Consider the following 23,266-nt stretch of genomic DNA (forward strand, 5'->3'; position numbering starts at 1 on the left):
ACCTACACGGACCACGAATTATTCACGTCATTGTCATTTACATACTACCTAAATACAACATGCTCTTTACCTTTTATGTGCTGACAGGTGGGCTGCATCCTCACTAGCCCCCGTTACATCGTGTTTAATCCATCTTGCTCATCTTGCTGGGATTACATAATATTTCACACACACGAGTTGGAATCATTTTAATTATGTAGCACTCGCAAATCAGTTGAAACACACGCACTCTTGAAGCTTATATTAAAAATATGATTTACACAATATAAAAGAATTAGCAAACATAGAGTTGGATTTTCACTGCCAGAAACAGAACTACCTCGTGGCCCGTGTCCTTTTCACCTGGCCTGCAAAGCTTCCTCCCTGCATTGTTTGTTCTAGGGATTAAATGTCATTCACCTGGCTCAGAAATAGAATGTACACGTCCAGTCCTTTTCCCCTTTACATTCCTAAGTAACCAAGTCTCACCTTCAAATTAGCACGACTAGTACTGGCTCCAAGTGTCCCAAATGAACAGTAAATTTTTATACAATGCAGAATCTAATTGCGATGTTTTACTGGTCATGCACAGAGGAAAACTATGAAAAAATGTTGTATTTCAGAATGTAATGACTTCTCCATTCAATTTCTTACTGCATAGGTTACGTGTGAGCTAGGAAAATACTGCGAGCCTAAATGATCTGAAAAATACCATAATTCATCTGCGTCCTCCGTGAGCTTAACACGTTAAAATGTCCATTTCTAAAACATCGTGGTAGGAAAAATGTATCAGAATATACTAAGTGTCCGCAACATTTTATATAACCTGGTCTCGTAATATTATAAGAGTTTTCCAAAGTCCATCACCTGATACAACTCACTGATCACACACTAAACGATGACTGAACAATAGTGGGTTTTAGTTACCCTCTGCGTTGTACGTCTTGAAGACTAGACCGTAAGCTCTCAAAATTCAACCAAGACTGGATGTTCGGCAAAGTGTCACCAACAGTTTTGTAAAAAAAAAAAAAGTTGACTCCGCCTTGCAAGTACTCCAACTGGAGGGGTGTGGCGTAGTGATATGACACCTTGGATTAATATTCCAACTGTCCGTAGATTTAATATTCAGTAAATACACTCTGGTGATTCTAAAAATTGGTGTGGTTTTTACGTGGCATTCGAATACCTAAAATGATCGTTCATTTTTATACACTCTCCCCCGCGTCACTGGGATTACTTTTTGATCGCGATATGGTGTCTTCCCGCCATGAGACTCAGTCCTCTGGGTGAAACCATTTTTCCAAACAACAGACTTTAACGCAGATTACATATTATTTATGAGATAATTAATCACGTATCCACACAAACGATTCCTCAAATTTTATTCCCAGATTGGAACACGGTATATTTCTACTTTTCTCGTCACCAAATCATGAAAACTAGATAAATATTCCCGCTGGAACAGGGCGTTTTAATTTTGGAATTTTATGATTGGCTGAAATTTGCCGCCGTGTTCACACTCGGATTCAACCACTTTTCGCAGAGGGGTGACAGGTATCCTCTCTGTCTCTCTCACACAAATAAGGAGTGGCACATTCCGATGTCTCCTTCCTCGTGGGAAAGCTTACTAGAAAGCTTCGCAGCAGTCGGCATCATAAAGTTTATTACAGAATGCTTTTAGCCAAACCTATTTCCGGTACGTGATTTTAAAGAATTTCTGGGGATATATTTCCAGCCTGTGTGGTCTTTGTGTGGAACTCTGTGAAATGACGGGCTCTGGCTCGCTATCTGCAGTATTCACATATATGAATTTCATAATTTAATTAATTTCTCCATTCGGCTATTCGCCTTATGGGTGCAATATCGCCAGCACCACTGGGTGGAGCCCTCCTCAACTGCTACGCTGTGAACGGTGTCTACAGCACAATAACATCCTACCCCAAGACCACACAACAGTCTCACAGAAACACGTGTGGTGAACTGAACTTATCGCCCCCGCCAGATCCGTGGACCTACCTACACATCCCATCCGTTCAAAATTCTCTCCTCCCACCATTGAAGATATCATTCGCTTCACCACACTTACCGTCCTCAACCTATTTCTATATCGCTGACGCTTGGTCCTCTCTCACCTTCAACCAGCGGCCAATCACACGTTAAACCTCCATTTTGTCGCCACCCACTCAAGCCTAAACTCCCATTTTCATTTCACCCGTTTGGAGACCCTTGTTGATGGATTGTCAGTCTAGACGTATTAATTCCCCTCCCATATTCATTCTCTTCCTAAGTATTCAGTCCTTTTCTGCCAAGCGCCCCCACCTCCAGCACCCAGTCCACACCTACCTACTCAACGAAAGCATGCTCCGCCTCCGAACTCTGGCCCATCGTTCTGGATACTCCCTGCATCGCGCAGATAATCCTAAAAACCGCGGAAGAAAAAGCTATAAAAGGTTCCCTTCTCACTCGACTCCACGTACCCTCGGCCTCATCCCTTTAACTTTACAGAATCCATGGCAGCCACAATCGATTTTTCGCTTCCGTATCCTACATCTTGCTACATTTTACACGCGTTCCAGCCAACCCCTCCCACCAGATTACCTCAGCAGATCTTTTGCTCTCAAACCAGTATCCAATTTCATTCAAGTCGATTTGAATTCATATCGGTCCGTCCACTCCACCATGTTCCCATATCCCCCACCCCACCCCTCACCGACCAGGTCTCAATTGATACACTCTAGGATCTCCTCCAATCTTCTATCACCTCTGCTTCCCAAGCCCACGACCTCACATTCCCACTGCAAACCGCGCCTCCCGCCCAAATTTCTCCGTCTCCAGACACTTTCCCAATCCTATTTCCAGGATTACACTCGCACCCGTCACACCTATTTTCTCCGCCTTCACCGCCAACTCCTCCGTACGGTACGTAATTACCTCATCGCTTCCAAACTTGCACAACTACACGTTCATCCCTCCCAATATTGGCGTCGTCTTTCCACCCTCCCCGACCGGCATAGCACCCCTACCTATCCTATTATTCACCAAGGAAAGGCTTCACCTAACACCACGTAAAAGCTGAAGATCTCCAATGAACATTTCGCCTGTCGCTTCAGCATCCTAATCTCCCAACATCTGCCTTGCTGATGTCCCACTCTATCATACCATTCGATCCTCTTTCGAACTCATACCCTCTACTCTCAACTCTCCCATCACATCCGTTACCACCACATCCGCGAAGCCCCTCCCATCCTACTCCCCCTTCTAGCCACCATTTTCTCTTTCATCCTCCGTACCGGCTTCTACCCAACCGCCTGGAAGAAATCCATCAAGCTCCTGTCTCCCTAACCCGGCTAACACATGTCCGACCTCGACTCGTATTGAGCAATATGTCTCATCTCGGTCGTAACTAAACTTCTGGTCTGCCGCCTCCACTCCCATCTATCGTTCCATTATCCTCTCCCATTTTCTCAAGGATGTTTCTGTCCCGCCGTATCCTTCCGCGACAAACTCCTCAAGCTTATCCAAATAGCTTACAACAACTGTGGAAAACACTCCCTTCTAATTACTTCCGATTTTTACAAGGCTTTGGTACACAGCCCTCGCTTTTAAACTTAACTTTTTTGCTCTACCCCCTACCTAAAGTGTATTCGCCTCATCGCCTCCTACCTCTCCCACAGTTCTACCATGTTATCCATTAATCGTTAACTCTCCCATTCATTTTCTTTGTCCTATAGTGTTCCCAATGTTCCCTTTTATCTCCTTCATCTTGTTCTTAGCAGATATCGCTTAAACACTCGACCCCATTCACTCACTTCAATTCGCGGATGATACAGGAATCCTTACACCCCTTCCCTCCGTCACACGCATGAACAACCTCCTATAACCTTACATTGACTCCTTCCTATCATTGTGTGACAAGTGTCATCTCCTCATTAAGCCCTCAAAAATCAGTCAATTCTCATCCGTCGTAGACGCCACCGCTTCTCTGTGACCCGAGATCCCAACCTATTTCGACTCATTATCCATGACATTCCGCTTACCACTCAATTCTCCCTCAAGTACCTCGGTGTAACCATAGACGAATTTCTCACCTTCCGAGCACACTTCCTGACCTTTCAGAGCAAATCCTCCCGTCGAGCCGAGTTCTCTAACGTTCTCCTGTTCACCTACACCGCCTTCATCCGCTCTGCCATCGTCTGTGGTTTCACCGCCTGGTTAGCCGTTGTTGATTCCATTCTAACCACCTTAAACGCTTCCTATCCATTGAACGCCACCTAGTCTGTATCGCCCTCTGCCTCCTCCATTCTTTCACACCTTTACAATTGGACAACAAATCCATTATATTCGATTTTCAGATGATATAGCAGCGGTTGCAGACTCTGAAAAGGAATTATCCAAGCTGCTGAATATACTGTCATCAAATTTAGTAGATTTATACTTAAACATTAGCGTGAAGAAGACAAAAGTATTAGTTGTAAGTAAACATCCTGAGCGAAATCACACCAACATGAGGCTTACTAACAAAGTAGTGGAACAAGTCGCCAGTTTCCCTTGCCTCGGAAGTCTAATCACAAATGATAACCGTTGCAGGAAAATGATAAGAAGAAGAATCGCGCTTGACAAACAAGCATTCAGCAAAAAACAAATCTTCTGACCAATATACATCTAGATACTCAGATTAGGAAAAGTTTTGTGATGTCATTTGTGTGGGGCGTACTCTTATATGGAGGTGAATCTTGGACAATCCAAGAACAGAATAGGAAACGGCTTGAAGCGTTTGAGATGCGAGTCTGGAGGCGAATGGTAAAAGTCAGTTGGACTGAAAAAAGAACCAACGAAAGTATCCTGCGAGAAATACAGGAGAAGAAACAGCTGAACTTAACAGTACGTAGAAGAACAGCTAAATCCATTGGTCACACAGTGCGTCATAATACCTTTCTAACAAATCTACTAGAAGGAAAGATCTTAGAAAAGAAGGGATGAGGTCGACCTAGGAAGCAATTCCTTCAAGTATTGATGCAAAACGTTGGATGTAGTTCATACTGTGATATGAAACGACAAGCTGAAGACAGAAGTTAATGGTTAAATCGACAAGGCATTGCCTTCAGACATTGATTGATTGAACCTTTCTCTCTCATTCTCCTCAACCTGATGGTTGGTGGGTAGCATGACTGTCCTCGTCCAACGACCTTCTATCCTGTGACAGCTGCTTGATTAGTTTATATGTACGTCGCCCTTTAATGCCATCGAGGAACCCTGCTCTAGGTCGTCCTCTTCTAGTCTTTCCTTCCAGTTTCCCTTCAAGCAGTGTGGTACACCATGATGAATGCCGGAGTAAATGACCTGTCCAACTACATCTTCTTTTCGCGATCATTTTCTCTAGACTGATGGTTTCTTCAGCTCTCTTGAGAACTTCTTCATTTGTTAGCCGTTGAGTCCAGGGAAGTGGTAACATTCGACGCCAGCACCACATTTCAAATGCATTTATTCTTTTCTTATCAGCCTGTAATAGAGTCCAGGTTTCAGAGCCATAGGTCGCAATGCTCCAAATGAAGCTCTTAATGAAATGCTTTCTTACTGGTAGTGATATTGCCTTGGAGGTCAATAGGCTTCTTTTTTTATTGAAAGCTTCTTTAGCCTGGGCTATTCGAGAACGGACGTCCTTTTCACACCTCCCATCTGATGTAATGATGCTTCCCAAATAACTGAACTGATTTACTTGAATCAATTTTTCTCCTTCCAACCAAACATTAACATCCTGTTTACCATCCGGAGTACATTTCATTATCTTAGTTTTTGTTTTGTTAACCTTCATATTACATTTTAGTTTTAGTAGTTCATTCAGTTTCTTTAGTGAGGTCTCTATCCCTTTCTCAGTTTCAGCTATGAGGGCAATATCATCCGCGAAACGTATTGTTTGGTATAGTTGGCCATTTATTTTTATTCCAAGGGTGGAGGTGACTGAAAACTCTTTCATTGCTTCTTCTAAATACACATTGAATAATAGGGGCGACAGACCACATCCTTGCCCTACTCCTTTTCTTATTTTCGCGTTGATTTGCTCCTTTCCTATAAGCGCTGTCTGGTTCTTGTACAGCTGATAGATGATTTTCCGATCTCTGTAGTCCACTTTCAGACTTCTAAGGGCTTTAAACATAATATTCCAGTTAACATTATCAAACGCTTATTGAACCTTTACAACATCTTAATTCCCAGACTAGATACTTTCATCACCATTCTCGCCACCCCGTATTAATAACGTTCCCTTGACCGTAACAATCCCATCCTCTCGCCTCTCCAACAATCTCCTCTCAAGGTCTCTCTTTTTGTCCCCACCCTACTCCATATTCTCAAATTCCTTCATCAGGTCTCTCCACCCGGACAGCGTGTGGAGACTCGGTAGGGGCAATTCCTCACTTTCACTCATTCTAACTGTACCGGGCGGTACACCTCTACACCGTTTATTTAAAAGTTGCGCCAGTTGAAACTCCTCTTCTGGAGGAAGGTTGAACTTTATCTATTCTATTAATTCTCTACTTTCTCAGAAGATGTCACCACGTGGAAAATTTTGAGTTTTTGAACTGTGTCACTTTTGATGTGTTTTTGTTTCGCTTGAAGTAAGAAGTGTGAACTTTCTCTTCTAGAGGACACTACTGAAGATCAACAATAGCGCACCCTAGTGCGGAGTCAAAGAACTATTTTGTTGGAGAAATTTTTATTTCAAAAGTTTGTTTCTTGTTAAATTTCTTTCTGTTATTGTTTAAGTTGGCTGTATACCCCTCCTTTTCCCCTTGTTTTAGATTTATCCAATCCCGAATTTCTTTTAGTAATTTCTGACCAATCTGGTGTATCTTCCCCCAACTTGTATCTGTTGCGGGGTCCTATCCAATAAAAACATTGTGGGCGGGTGTTTTCATTCCCCTAACGCCTAGAAACTTCCGCGAGAGTATATAAACTGCTGATTTTGGGGTCTCCGGGCCACTTCTGTTCCATCTTTCAGTGTATTAAGTACATAGCAGGAGGCGGGAAGCGCCTCTTTCTTCTTCAGCCGTTCAACACCAGGTAATGGCCTATTAATAACTTCTTTTCTTGCTAGGTCGGCAGTTTAACACTCGCGGCGGGTTCGAAGCATTTCCATCATGTAACCTTTTCCTAAAATGTAATTACTCTTTTCATCTTTTTCTTGTAAAGCTACATATTGGGATAGAGAGTGCTAACCCTCTCGAACTCCCACTCACATTTGTTTTGAGGTGAACTTATTTTCTCAAACTATTCTTCGTTTATGTAATGTAAAGTGTTCTTCTCTAAGTCACCTCTGTAGTATGGGATTAGCCCTTGCGTTAGCGGCCCAGAGCCAGATTAGGTTTTAAAAACAAAGTGTATTAGGAGTGCAAGATCGCCTCCTCTCAAATTGTTATTTTAGAGGTCATGTAATCAACCTTCTTTTCATGTAATAGACCTCAGTAGGTTGGGTATTTTACCCCTGTGAATACGTCCTTAGAGGACAGCTTGAAGGTAGAGTTTGGTGTGGCCTTGTGATAGGCTTACAATTTTGAGAGCGGATCGCTCTTTGAAATTTGTTTCTGTATGCCTCGTGCAGGCTTTATGTGTAATGTTTGGAGCCAGTGCTCCTGGGCATGAATGGGGTTTTCTGCCCCTTGGCTAATTTTTTTTTTGGAGTAAGGCGGGGCTGATTGCCCAAGAGTTATGAAGTAAGGGCACTGAGCCCGAATCCAGTAATATTGTACCTACTTTTTTGCTACTCTGTACCTGTTATGATTGTTATCTCTTGTTTTTGAAAAGAAAATATAACCTAGTTAAATTTTAAATTAATTTTACATTGCACGTTAATTTCGTAGCTTGAAACCCATTCACACCCGCACCTTCTTTCACCTCTACCTACCACGGATATCTCCGTAACAAGTGGTAGCAGAGCGTGGTTGAATGGGTCTCAATTTAGCCCCTTTTGACGGCTAAACATTGCTTTGATTCGAACTCTAATAATTTTCTCAGTTGCTGGAATTTTTTGAGTTTTTCAAAATTGTTCTGTCATCATGCCCGGCCCTCGCGATGTTCTCCTCCTTAACTACTTGCGCAAAGAGGAGTTGATATACGAGTTAACTATCAGAAATGTGCAATCTGGAGGCACGGTTGCAATCGACACCAACAAGCTTAGAGAGTCCCTTGATTTGCCCATTTCCATCCCCAATTTGGGAGAGAAAGAAATTGATGACTCTCTTTCCACGATCGTCGAGAATATTACTGGGCTAGCATCTGTAGTCAGCTTTTTTGATGAAAACGATCCGTCTCCTAATCAAATTAAGCGTGTGCAAGGCAGGCTGTATCACTTTGCAAATAGAGTTAATGATCTGTTGTCTCTAAAGGTGAATGACGTTCAGAGGAAGGACGCTAATACGCTCCTTGAAACTATTTCTGAATTGTCTAATAAGGTCACTCAATTGCTAACCGGCGAAGTTCCTCCCAAAACTGATCAACCCGCCACGGTGAATGTAGGTAACGAGGAAGAGCCTCCTCAGGGAGAAGTCAATAGGATAACCGTTGCTGCTCAAACTATCTCTGCCCCATCGAACAACGAATCCGAACGCCGTGCGTCATTGGGTAACATCCGCTCTGAATTAACTTCTTTGCCATTGAAACCTTTAACGACTATGTCACCTGGGTTCAGTAGCTTGCCTCATCCATTGGCAATGTTGCTTAGAGGTATCTCTAAGTTTTCCGTCAACACCACCAGTGATGTAATTTCATTTTTAAGATTTCTAGTGGAATTTCAGGATCATGCTCTTGTTTTTTCTCTTTCGCCATGTCAAATTTTGCAAATTATCTATCCGTATGCTATTGGTATTCTCTCTGATAAAATCGTAAGAGCCATTGCCGAGCAATCATCTATTGAGGATTTCCATGCCCATTTGCTAGCTAACTTCATCCCGGCTAGGGCCAGGTCCTCCCTGATTCAGAAGTACTATTACCGTGTACAGCGCTTGGATGAAAACTTGGCTGATTTCATTCAAGATATCAAATTCTACACTAGGGTGTTTGCTCTGCACTTTCCTGAAGATCAGATTGTGCAGGCTATTGTAGAAGGTATTTCGCCATCCTACAGGTCATATTTGTGTTTCGCGGCGTGTCCGCAAACCTTCTCTGAACTTGAAGCATTGGCCGTCTCAGCGGAAGGAGTTAGATACGCCGATTCTTTGCGTGTCGCGAAAGAACCCCCGCCTTCCTTTAGTAACACTCGGCCTCCACCTCGCCGACCAGTCAATCCCCGTAAATGTTATGCTTGCGGGTCGCCTGACCATCTGCGGAATAAGTGTCCTCTGATCAAGTCAAGTGGGACAAGGAATGGAGCAGGGTCATCACAAGGCTGTTTTAAGTGTGGGGCCTTCTCACATATCGCCAAGAATTGCCCAAACTCAAATAGCACCCCCTCCTGCTCAACTTCTGGTGCAAATTCCAGCTATGCCAATAATAAAAAGTGACTAGTGGCGTCGGCTGAGCCGACTAATCCATCTTCCCGAGACTTAGCCCCTAGTAAACAGGTTGTAAATGCAGAGAACGACCAGCCTTCAAATTCATCTTTTGAATGCCCTAAAGAGTGTCTTAGGATTGCGGCGGATATCCCCGCACCTGTTCCTTTTCTTAAGATTGAGTTAAATAACGAGCCTATAACAGCTCTCTTAGATTCAGGCAGTGTTTGTTCCATTATTTCGGCTGATTGGTATTCTAAATTGAAATCTGTTTGTAAACTCCCTGACTATGACTCATCTCCTGTTAAATATGTTTCGGCTAATTCATCTCCATTAGAAATTCTAGGTTCCTTACATGTCAAAATTCGGGTTTTTAAATTTACATGGAAGATCAAATTGTTTGTGGCCAAGCGTTTGTCTTGCCCCATCATATTGGGAGCGGACTTCATTTCTCACACTGGTCTTGTGCTCGATCTCCAGAGTAGGTCGTGCACATTCAAATTTGCGTCCAATTGTAGAATTCCCTTGTTAAAGTGTAATTCTGTATCATGTTCATCTATTTCGCCTACCCAGGATGAGATGTTGTTAGACCTTAGACATCTACCTGAGGAGCAGGCTGATAGTATTCGGAAACTGTGTCAGTCGTTTCCCGAGGTGTTCTCTGATACTCTTGGTGTTACTGACCTTATTGAATACAAAATTGAGGTCACGGATTCGATTCCTGTCCGTTTTCCACCGTATAGGCTATCTCCACCTAAAATGAAGGCTCTGAAAGAAATCATCGATCAGATGTTGAAGGATGGTATTATTAGGCCCTCTAAGTCAGCGTATTCTTCGCCTATTTTTCTAGTCCCGAAACCCCAAGGAGGCTTCAGGCCTGTCATTGATTACAGGGCTCTCAATCGGAAGGTGGTGTTGCAATCTGTGCCCCTTCCCGACCTTCATTCTTGCTTTTCATGGTTTCGTAAGGCCAAGTTCTTCACCATCTTGGACTTGAATCAGGCCTATAATCAAATTCCCCTTGCCGAAGAGTCTAAACATCTTACAGCGTTTGCCACGGACTGGAATTTATATGAATACAACCGCGTGCCTTTCGGGCTCCCCACGGGGGCAGCTGTGCTCACTAGGCTACTAGATAGGGTCTTTTCCGACATCAAATTTGAGTACTTATATCACTACTTGGATGATGTCGTCGTATTTTCCGAAACCTTTGAAGAACATCTAGATCATTTGCGAGAAGTTCTCAATCGCCTTCGTAAGGCTGGGTTAACTGTTAAGTTGTCCAAGGTTGCCTTTGCTAAGCCCTCTATGTCATTCCTAGGGCATATTGTGTCACCTGATGGTGTAGCAGTCGATCATTCTAGAACACAGGCCATCCGTGATTTTAAACCTCCCAAGGACATTAAAGGTATCGCCAGGTTCATTGGCATGGTGAATTTCTTCAGGAAGTTCATTCCTAATTTTGCTAATAGAGCGGCGCCCTTAAACCTTCTCCGTAGGAAAGGCATCAAATTCGAGTGGGGACCGTCTCAACAAGCCGCTTTTGAAGACCTTAAATTAGCTCTCTGTAATGCCCCTGTACTTGCTATGCCTGATTTCTCGAAGAAATTCATCGTCCAAACCGACGCGTCGTCGTCGGCGGTAGCTGCAGTCCTTCTTCAAGAGACTGAACTAGGGAGGCGCCCCATCGCCTATGCATCTAGGACTCTCTCGGCTCAAGAAGCAAAGTACTCCATATATGAGCTTGAAGGTTTGGCAGTTTTATTTGCCTTAGAAAAGTTCCGTCTCTATCTGGAACATGTCAAATTCGACTTGGAGACAGATAATCAAGCCTTAAGCTGGGTCTTAGGTAGGCCGCGTCGTACTGGTCGTATAGCCCGTTGGGCCATCCGTATTTCTGCCTTCCAATTCGATGTACGACATATCAGAGGTACTGAAAATGTTGTTGCTGATGGACTCAGCCGTATGTTTTCTAACGACGTCGAGACCCATGAACCTGTCGACAGTTCATCACCTTCCGAGTCCATACTATCTGAGGTTAATGCCATCCTAACAGATGCCCCCATGCTCTTTAGGGATATCGAGAAATACCAACGTGAAGATCCGACGCTGGGTCCGATAATGGAAACCCTTTCTTCTGGGGAACATGTCGTCCCTTATGTTCTGAGGAATGGTGTTTTATGTTGCCCATCGAGGCATGATAAGATGATGAAGGTTGTCGTGCCAGCGGTTCTTGTGCCTATGATCTTCAAGTATTATCATGAGACCCCATTAGGAGGGCATCTTGGAATCTTTAAAACCCGTGAAAAAATTCGTGAAATGTTCATTTGGAAAGGTATGGACGGTGAAATCCGTGAACTTGTAAAAGCTTGTAAATCTTGTTTGCTTAGTAAACCCACCATGTCCACCAAGGTAGGCCTTTTGTCTTCGCATCAAGCGTCGCGCCCCATGGAACGCCTGTATATCGATTATGTAGGACCCTTCCCCCAGTCAAAGGGTAATGCTAACAAGTTCATCTTTGTGTGCGTAGATGGCTTTACTAGATTTTCTTGGTTATTTCCGACTAAGCTGGCTACCGCTCAGTCCACCATTACTTGCCTAAATTCTATTTTTGCTTCTTTTGGTCCGTGCCAATACATTGTATCTGATAATGCTAAAGCTTTTACATCAAATCTGTTTCGTAAATTCTGTTTTGACTTGTCCATCTCTCATGTAACTACATCTGCTTATTACCCTCAACCATCTCTGGCTGAACGGGTTAACCGTAATCTCAGGTCCGCACTTATTGCCTATCATCATGAAGATCATTCTAGGTGGGACACGTCCCTGCATTGGTTAGCTTTTGCTTTGAATTCGGCGGTTCATGAATCACACAAATTTACTCCAGCTTCTTTGATGTTTAAGTTCGTTCCCAACACGCCGCTCTCTAACCTCTGGTCTCTGAATGACATTCTGCCCGAGACAATAGATCCGGACAACATTAAAGATCTTTGGAAGAAGGCTAAAGCTAATCTTAAAGTATCTCATGAAAAGGTTAGGGAAAGGTATGATCGTGGACGGAGACCCACCACTTTGAAGGTAGGTGACCAGGTTATGGTCAAAAATTTTGTTCCCGCGGGCAAGCTTGCCCCCAGATTTCATGGGCCTTGTATCATTCTCGATTTTCTTACGCCGGTTACCTTATTGCTAAGTAATCCAGCCACCGAGAGGATATTTAGAGTTCACCTGTCCCAGGTGAAACCGGTGTAATTTCTGTGTTAACTTGCTTCATATTATTTTGAAAGGATATGAAGGTTATATTTTTTTTTGAGTTTCACTTTTAAGGCATTCTGCCCCTTCTGTAATATTTTGGTTTTAGATGTAAGCCTTGTGTAAAACCTGCCCCGACCCGTTAAACTGCCATCCTGTTCTTGCCACGGCCATTACCACGCTCCCGTCTCCTGCTCCACCTTACACTGTGGCTTCATAATAGTAAATGCCATGGATATCTACACGCCGCTGGCCCCTCAACCTCTCCACAAGCCTGTACCCTCAAAGAAGATGATTGTCCAACACAATTCTGCCGCCTAGCTTTAATGTTTCAGCGCCCCCGCAGCCGCGCAGCGCCGTGCAGCGACTGGGGAGGGGGATGGGCCCCCTCCTCTCCAGCGAGGACGACATGTGCACGGCGAGCCGGAGCTCTCCTCCCGGCCAAGGCTGATGTGCGGCGCACGACCTGCTACATGCCCGCAGCCTGTATCTGTTCACCGCGGGCGCGGCGTACTTCAACACCTCTGCTCCCCTCATAGTGCGGGCGAGCGGTATCTCAGGGTACTTGAGGGGTCCGAGCGGCCTCCGTTGGACGCAAGCTGCAACGGCCGGTCTGGCCATCCGACTCAATCTACATCAACTACATGGACAGTCACCATAAGCAATAACTACACTTGGGAATTCAACAACAATATTTGGTGGACATTGCAAAATTTTTCTTCACCTTTAAGTATTAAAAGTTTATCTTCAGAAATTCAAATTCTACAAACATAAAGACTTTCATTTACCTGCAACAACAACATTTTGAAACTGAATTAAGAAATCTTGTAAATGCTTCTGATATCTATCTTCGTATCAACATCATTACTTGGACTTTGTTTCAAACTGATTTCATGTGTCACCCCTGGAGGAACTTTTGGGGGGGGGGGGAGGTCTGTACCGGGCGGTACACCTCTACACCGTTTATTTAAAAGTTGCGCCAGTTGAAACTCCTCTTCTGGAGGAAGGTTGAACTTTATCTATTCTATTAATTCTCTACTTTCTCAGAAGATGTCACCACGTGGAAAATTTTGAGTTTTTGAACTGTGTCACTTTTGATGTGTTTTTGTTTCGCTTGAAGTAAGAAGTGTGAACTTTCTCTTCTAGAGGACACTACTGAAGATCAACAATAGCGCACCCTAGTGCGGAGTCAAAGAACTATTTTGTTGGAGAAATTTTTATTTCAAAAGTTTGTTTCTTGTTAAATTTCTTTCTGTTATTGTTTAAGTTGGCTGTATACCCCTCCTTTTCCCCTTGTTTTAGATTTATCCAATCCCGAATTTCTTTTAGTAATTTCTGACCAATCTGGTGTATCTTCCCCCAACTTGTATCTGTTGCGGGGTCCTATCCAATAAAAACATTGTGGGCGGGTGTTTTCATTCCCCTAACGCCTAGAAACTTCCGCGAGAGTATATAAACTGCTGATTTTGGGGTCTCCGGGCCACTTCTGTTCCATCTTTCAGTGTATTAAGTACATAGCAGGAGGCGGGAAGCGCCTCTTTCTTCTTCAGCCGTTCAACACCAGGTAATGGCCTATTAATAACTTCTTTTCTTGCTAGGTCGGCAGTTTAACACTCGCGGCGGGTTCGAAGCATTTCCATCATGTAACCTTTTCCTAAAATGTAATTACTCTTTTCATCTTTTTCTTGTAAAGCTACATATTGGGATAGAGAGTGCTAACCCTCTCGAACTCCCACTCACATTTGTTTTGAGGTGAACTTATTTTCTCAAACTATTCTTCGTTTATGTAATGTAAAGTGTTCTTCTCTAAGTCACCTCTGTAGTATGGGATTAGCCCTTGCGTTAGCGGCCCAGAGCCAGATTAGGTTTTAAAAACAAAGTGTATTAGGAGTGCAAGATCGCCTCCTCTCAAATTGTTATTTTAGAGGTCATGTAATCAACCTTCTTTTCATGTAATAGACCTCAGTAGGTTGGGTATTTTACCCCTGTGAATACGTCCTTAGAGGACAGCTTGAAGGTAGAGTTTGGTGTGGCCTTGTGATAGGCTTACAATTTTGAGAGCGGATCGCTCTTTGAAATTTGTTTCTGTATGCCTCGTGCAGGCTTTATGTGTAATGTTTGGAGCCAGTGCTCCTGGGCATGAATGGGGTTTTCTGCCCCTTGGCTAATTTTTTTTTTGGAGTAAGGCGGGGCTGATTGCCCAAGAGTTATGAAGTAAGGGCACTGAGCCCGAATCCAGTAATATTGTACCTACTTTTTTGCTACTCTGTACCTGTTATGATTGTTATCTCTTGTTTTTGAAAAGAAAATATAACCTAGTTAAATTTTAAATTAATTTTACATTGCACGTTAATTTCGTAGCTTGAAACCCATTCACACCCGCACCTTCTTTCACCTCTACCTACCACGGATATCTCCGTAACACTAACCATCAAAATTGTCGTTATACGTATCACCTCTTTTCTATCAAATAATAGCCAACATCTTCACGAATATTTTTGCTTTTTTTATGCATAGAGTAGAGATGGTTCCCTAATTTATTTATAGTTGTTTACAACCAAGTAAAATATATTTCTCAAGTTTCTCTCGTCGGTTGGCCGGCTTATTTGCCTCCCTTTGACTTATCACTGCCCAATCACTTTTATCCGTGCATGACGTGAGAAATTAAGAAAATTAGTAGTTAAGAATTAAGAAAATAAGCTTGTACCTTTATCACAGGAGAAGTTCGAAAACTTATCATACATCCACAATTTTTTGGCATCGTGTTAGGAAACTCCGCTTTACACACATTAGTTCGTCTTCCGTAATTGAGAACATTTTTCTCTCCTGACATGCTTCGTAGCTCTCCATACTGAGCTCTTCGAAAACCCCGCGAAAACCCGGTTTCTCGTCGAAGTTGTTGTAGGGAATTTTTACGCGCATGTTCTAATCTCGTCCGCCTCTGTGGTGTAGTGGTTAGCGTGATTAGCTGCCTCCCCCGGAGGCCCGGGTTCGATTCCCGGCTCTGCCACGAAATTTGAAAAGTGGTACGAGGGCTGGAACGGGGTCCACTCAGCCTCGGGAGGTCAACTGAGTAGAGGTGGGTTCGATTCCCACCTCAGCCATCCTGGAAGTGGTTTTCCGTGGTTTCCCACGGCCGCTTCCTTCCCTCTTCCTTGCCTATTCCTTCCAATCTTCTCATCCCTCCACAAGGCCCCTGTTCAGCATAGCAGGTGAGGCCGCCTGGGCGAGGTACTGTTGTATCCCCCGACCAAGAGTCTGAAGCTCCAGGACACTGCCCTTGAGGTGGTAGAGGTGGGATTCCTCGCTGGGTCCGAGGGAAAAACCGAACCTGGAGGGTAAACAGATGATGATGATGATGATGATGTTCTAATCTCTCTGCGATTTGGTTTACTTTTTCCTCGTTAAGTACACGTTTCTAACACTTCACTTCTTATCGTGTAAAGAACCAGTTCCTCTCAGTTTGTTTACGCACGGTCTCGTACCCCTGGAAATTGTGTTACAAATCGCCTAAGGAATTCCCTGCAAGACTCTGTTTTCACATAATTATCGTACATACATACCCTTTCCTCTACCGTGGACACATGCGGGGGCATTATAAGAATTATACCCCGAAGTAACTCTTCACAACTCGAGGACAGTTGGAGCGACAGAGCAACACTTAATACACGTTCTAAACACGGACCTGAACTGCGAAGTGCAGGCTGTGTAATGGGAAGTGATGAGTCAACGGGAGGCAGGGTGCGCCTGCCAGCCAACCGTATTACTGAGGTAGATGTCTACTGGTTGGTATCTTCAATTCTTTCGAGATATTCCATAACGGTATCCTTGTTTTCCCACAGTGTTTGAACCATTCTTGATTTCAAGTTGGAAGTATTTCCTGAGTTATGTGGAAGTTACCTACCAATTTTCCCTTTGGGAACAATGTGCAAGGAAACTACAAATCTTATCTATGTTTACAAAGAAAACTCTAAGTTCTTTATTCTGACTTGCGATTTGGGACATTATCGAACTTAACTGGTGCGCACAACAATGGACGAAATATCCGTAAGGATAAGTCGCCCTTAGGCGTGCCTTCCACTTATCACGCTGGCACAATCATACCTCCCTTATTTTTATATTCCCATAAACCTCGGCTACATTAAGTAAAGTGCATTATGACAGTCAAGCGGCGTCATGAATGGCGGAAATTATACACGTTTGCCATTCGAAAAAACATGCCGCAGTACAACTGTGAGTTGAAACTTACGTGATAAATGATTTTTCCCATCAGCAATTTCAGCTAAAATATGTTCGTGGCTCACAGGTAACATATTGCCTTAAAGTTCATTCTCGATCGTCTTCGACGTTCCTGCAAAAACTGTAGCGCTTCAAAAATGGTCTTTATCAACATTATCCAATGCAGATGCGAAATTTATGAGTCCCCAGAGAATGTTGTGCAGACAACTATTCTGGACAACACACACCTATTTTCCCGCACGAGTTCGTTGATCTGTTCAATGTTCTGTCTAACTTTCTCTCCTACGTTGTTATTTCCAAGAACAGTTCACATGAACTTGAGATCGTTCATTTGGACACATCCGCTATTCCGGTTTTGGTCCTATTGCTATCTTTCCCCTTAGCGAGAAATCAAAGACGGAGAAGGCTTTCCTCTCCTATGGACTAGGCCTACGTTAAAATGTACGGGGGCTTTGACTGGCTCCGATCCTCCACTGAAAGTATAATGAAGTTTGTCTCCAGTTCACCTTGTAACTCACTTACCATGGCTAAATTGTTGGAAGGGGGCCCGGGTTCGAATCTCGACTCGGTCGGGGATTTTAAGTTCGATTGGTTAATTCGTATGGCTCTGGGGCTGGATGTTTGTGCCGTTAGTGCCGGTAGAAGAACACCCACGGGTTACATCGCGCATTCCTATCTACGAAATGTCACTGTAAAATTTGTCACAAATGGAACATAATAATTGCTTTTACTTAAATGAAGTGAAAAATCTTCGGTAAATTAAGAAATACCGTCGTTATTAAAGAAATATGAATACATACTTAAGGTCTGCAGACAAGACTCCTTTATGTCGTATTCCGCTGCTGGTGCCGTCTTTTTTTAATTTCTTGAGGTCCAGGGCTAGCACCGAGGAATGGGATAATTGCTTTTACTTAAATGAAGTTAAAAATCTGCGGTAAATTAAGAAATACCGTCGTTATTAGAAAAACACATAAGGCTTGTTGACAGGACTCCTTTATGTCGTACTCCGCTGCTGGTGCCGTATTTTGTTAATTTGTTGAGGTCCAGGGCTAGCACTGGGGAATGGGAGTGCTATGTCTGTGGATTCTCATTATCTTTGTCCATATGACTAGAGCGGCCAGTTCAAACAGCAAAATGGAGGTCAACAGCATTCACGATGTCATTTCGTTCTTCAGTGAGGCAAATGATCATGTTATAGTGATGTAGCTGGAACTCTACGGGAAAACAACTAAGGACGCATTCAACAACTTGGTGCTGCACATTACAGAGAAATATCTTAAGTACCACAAAAAATTATTTTTGTTAAAGAAAAATTAAATAAATTTACATTTCTTAATAAACTTAAATCCAAATTACCAAATTCCCTGGACCAATAAATACTTTTTATTTTTGTTCGAACGAACAACAACAAATCACCAGTCCACAGAATTCTTCTTATGTACATTGGCCATAGCTTGTTGTCGCCTATTAAATCTTGCATATCGCGATACAATTCAGGAAATGATGTCATTGACAACTGAAGCAATGAAACGAAAGCAAAGAACTTCCGTGAACCAGACATCACACACGAAATTGTTGAACGTGTAAGACAAACAAAAGACATACGTGTGTTACTGTGAGCGTAGCTCCAAAGGTACTTGTAAAGTAGTAAAGTAGGTGTACATAATATTCTCAAAAAATAAAATAGTTCTTAATTTACCGCAGATTTCAGACTTCAACTGTGTAAAAGCAATTATTATGTTCCATTTGTGACAAATTTTACAGTGACATTTCGTAGATAGGAATGCGCGACCTAACCACACCCACGATATGCCTGCCTGTCGTAAGAGTCGACTGAAAGGGGCCCAGCGACTCTCAGTTCTGGAGCGTGAGTTGGTGACTACCGGGCCTTTGGCTGAGTTCTGGCATTGCTTCCACTTACTTTCAACTATCCTATCCGACCTCCCTTGGCCAACTCTTGGTCTTTTCCGACCCCGACGGTATTAAAGCATTCCAGGCCTAGGGAGTCTCATTTTCACGACCTTCGTGGCCCTTGCCTTCCTTTGTCCGAAAACTTCCTTTCGAAGTGTCGAATCCCTTCCATTTTTTCTCACTGATTAGTGTTAATAAAGGATAGTTGCCTAGTTGTACTTCAACTTAAAACAATAATCACCACCAGCGGCACGGTTGCTATGGTTACACTTCTGTCACAGCCCCAAGCCATAAGAGATGTTCATGTCAAAACTAGATTCCATTTTGTACAGAAAACTCGGGAGAATTTATTGCAGTAAATAATTAAAAAAACGTGTTGTTGAGCGGGCTCTCTCGAATCAAACTGCTTACTACGAGGTGAAGGAAATTGTCCGGTTCATATTGATTGTAATGTTTCAGGACAGCGATGTCCCGGACGTGCTTGGCCCGTGCCGGGATGTGCACGATGCCGACCTGAGGAGCGAGGAAGAGCAGGACATGGGGCAGCGGCCTTCCCGTCCCAAGCTGTCGCTCACCTGGGTCCTCAGAGGAGACCGCCAGCCCTCGCCCTCTCCACCGCCAAGGTACGATCTCTTCTTCTGCTTCTTAACACCGAAAAACGGCCTCTTCTCCTTTCCTAGTGCTTAGTACCGCACTGTTGCTTGTCCACCATCCTCCACTTCGTGCGGTCAAGGGCATCAGCTTCACTGATGTCTAGAAGAAGCATGTCTTCCTTGATGCAGTCGAGCTATCGCTTCTCGGGACCGATAACCTCCAGGATCCAATCGCAGGGTCCTATGTATCACTGAGTCTGCAGGGCTTCGGACGACATGACCATACCATCCAAGTTGTGCTTCACGCATTTTCTCTGGGGTAGTTGTCACTCCCAATCTTCATTTCTGACATGGTCCAGTCTTGTAAGACCCAGTGACCGACGTAATATTTTCATCTCCATACCATGTAGAACCTGCTCATGCTTCTTAGTTGTAGGTCAACATTCCGACCCAGAGAGTGCAACTGGTCGGACCATGTATTTGCAGACTTTTCCTTTCAGGCGGCTGGGAATTTTCTTGTCACATAGCACGCCAGTGACGTGACATCACTTCAGCCATGTAGCATTTACTCGTGCTCGGCTGTCTGGTAATGTCTTTCCGTCTGAGGTGATGAGTGATCCAAGGCTTTATATTGGTTGGCTTTAACTATGCCTTGCCCGTCGATCCAAATACTACCAAACAGCCTGCAAGCGACATTGCACATACTCCGCAAGCCATATTCCCCTAACCGGTCTTTCCAAATTTCCATTAGATTTCCTCGGTTCCTTCGGGACTGATCCGCATGGAACACATCATCAGTATATATAAGATTGTCCACGGGTATGGCGTCTGGAGGTCAGATATTACTGTATCCATAAATAGGATAAATAACAGAGGTGACAGTGCTGAACCTTGATGGACCCCAACATTGATAGGAAATGAGAGTAAGGTCCCTACCGGGCAGCGAACCGCACTGATGACTTTGTCATAGAAAAGTTGGGTCAATCGGAAATAGGCTTCTGGAACATCATGGGGTCGGAGGGCTTATGTAGTATCCGATCAAAAGCCTTTTCTAAGTCCAAAAGGCTAGGTGTAGAGGTTTGTTTTTCTCTCTGTGTTTCTCCACCAGGAGAACAACGTCTACTGAGGTAAAACAAGCGGCGCTGGAATATTGGTACAGTATGTGTACCACCACGATGAACAAAGGCGGTCAGTGGGTGATGTGGCTCCATCTTGTCGTTGGAGGGGTGAGACCACCTAGTCTACTGTACAGCATACTCGACTGTGTGGTGTGTCTTGTTTTCTTTTCTTACAATGTGCTTTAAGTCGCGCGGACACAGACAAGTCGTATGGACTAGGAGTTGTAACAAAGCGGCCATGACTTTAATTAAGGTACAGTCCCACCATTTGCCTGGTGTGAAAATGGGAAACCACGGAAAACCATCTTCAGGGCTGCCGACAGTGGGGTTCGAATGCAAGCTGAACGCTACGGACCCCAAACTCCGCAGCCACATCAATGGCATTGAAAGGAATGCATCAGATTTCTCTCCAAACATCATGAGGAGTCAATTATACCTGTCAATGTAATCAGTATTGCAATAAATCAACATTACCTCGTTATTATATTGCATTCAGGAGGTCAATGGACTCTATAACGATTGATTTAACTGAGGCATTATATAGGGTAGATCGTGAGCGACTACTGGCAAAAATGAGTGAAATTGGTCTAGACAAAATACTAACTGAATGGGTGGCTATATTTCTAGAAAATAGAACTCAGAGAATTAGAGTAGGCGAAGCTTTATCTGACCCTATAATAATTAAGAGGGGGAATTCCTCAAGGCAGTAGTATTGGACCTTTATGTTTTCTTACATATATATATGAATGATCAGGAAAGAACTAGAATCAGAGATAAGGATTTTTGCGTGAAGCACAACTTGGATGGTATGGTCATGTCGTCCGAAGCCCTGCAGACTCAGTGATACATAGGACCCTGCGATTGGATCCTGGAGGTTATCGGTCCCGAGTTTGGGCTGGGAAAATGAAATGTCGTATGGCTTTTAGTGCCGGGATATCACAGGACGGGTTCGGCTCGCCAGGTGCAGGTCTTTCTATTTGACTCCCGTAGGCGACCTGCGCGTCGTGATGAGGATGAAATGATGATGAAGACAACACAGACACCCAGCCCCGTACCATTGGAATTAACCAATTAAGGTTAAAATCCCCGACCCGGCCGGGAATCGAACCCGGGACCCTCTGAACTGAAGGCCAGTACGCTGGCCGTTCAGCCAACGAGTTTGGGCTGGGAAGACTTGGGAGAAAGGAGATGAGCTGCTCGAGTAAGTGGTATGTTCCGAGCTGTCAGTGGAGAGATGGCGTGGGATGACATTAGTAGACGAATGAGGTTGCGTGGTGTTTTTAAAAGTAGGAAAGATCACAATATCAAGACAAAGATGGAATTTAAGAGGACAAATTGGGGCAAATATTCGTTTATAGGAAGAGCAGTTAGGGATTGGATTAACTTACCAACTTCCATAAATTTCCAACTTCTTTTCAGTCATTTAATAAAAAGGCTAGGAAAACAATAGATAGAGAATCTGCCACCTGGGCTACTGCCCTAAAGAAGAGTAACAATGGTTACGAAACAAAATTATTGTCTTTGTTAACCTATTCCTAACAATGGAATCGTGCAACATGTAGGCCTAAATTCGTAGATTCTTTCACTCGATTTTCTGGATATTCGCTTTCAAAGGTATGGCCATTCAGTGAAAGAATGTCATCCCGTATATTTTCTAAAACATTAATTGCAGTCTTCAAGGTAAGGTCCAAAGAATCTCATTCACGCCGAGATGGGAAAACACGGGAAGTCAGTGCAAGTAGGGCAATCTGCATGACGAAAAGTACCACGCAAAATATTAATTTATACGCACGAAAATGAACTTCGAAGAAACATACCTGTGAAATAATACACCATTACCCTTCATGAGCCTCTCTGTACAGCCATAGAGACTGGCATTTTCCTTCAGAGAAGTGTTGTGGCAGCGGTGAGCATGGTCCTACCCAGCGTGACAGTTAGTTCTCTTTTATCCAGGCATGTCATTTTTTTAGAACATTGTCCGGGGTCCAGGCGCGGCGACTTCGGGTAATTATTGGGGAGGGGGGCAGGTGAAATTTTTTTTGATAGTTGTTTTACGTCGCACCGACACAGATAGGTCTTACGGCGACGATGAGACAAGAAAGGGCTAGGAGTGGGAAGGAAGCGGCCCTGGCCTTAATTAACGTACAGCCCCAGCATTTGCCTGGTGTGAAAATGGGAAACCACGGAAAACCATTTTCAGGGCTGCCGACAGTGGGGTTCGAACCTACTATCTCCCGAATACTGGATACTGGCCGCACTTAAGCGACTGCAGCTATCGAGCTCGGTGGCAGGTGAAATGAGGAACCACTATTACTGCAAACATTCCTGTATTCACAAGTAAACAGAACAATAACAGAGCTAGTTCCTCAAATGCATTTTTGAACGGGTCTTATATGCGGAGTTTTCAATAATATTCACAAGTAAACAGAAAAATAGAACTTTCTTCATAAATACATTTTCTTAACAAATGTTCTCTTGTTCATTTCATGACACGAAATGTGAAAAGCTCTACCACCAGAGGTACCCCTTCAGAAATGTAGTTCTCGCCCGCTTTCTTGATATAAAACCATCTACCACCTTCTCCAGGTTTAACGCCTGTCAGCCTCCAGATACTACCAACCTCCACGTTGGGGACTTACCATCTAGGTAGAGAAATTTGGCAAAGTGGCACTCCCCCCCTCCCTAAATTCGGTGC

General features: G+C 43.7%; 1 protein-coding gene across 2 annotated transcripts in view; it reads left to right on the forward strand.

Moving 5' to 3' along the window:
* LOC136882444 (uncharacterized) overlaps positions 1–23,266 on the forward strand; it is a 433,191-nt gene that overhangs the window by 401,215 nt on the left and 8,710 nt on the right. For both annotated transcript variants that reach the window (XM_067155096.2, XM_067155095.2), the window contains exon 4: positions 19,320–19,483. In XM_067155096.2, coding sequence (XP_067011197.1) covers positions 19,320–19,483 — 164 coding nt within the window. The remainder of the gene's footprint in view (positions 1–19,319; positions 19,484–23,266) is intronic.

This window comes from Anabrus simplex, chromosome 10, assembly GCF_040414725.1.
Source record: "Anabrus simplex isolate iqAnaSimp1 chromosome 10, ASM4041472v1, whole genome shotgun sequence".
Classification (NCBI taxonomy): Eukaryota; Metazoa; Arthropoda; class Insecta; order Orthoptera; family Tettigoniidae; genus Anabrus; species Anabrus simplex.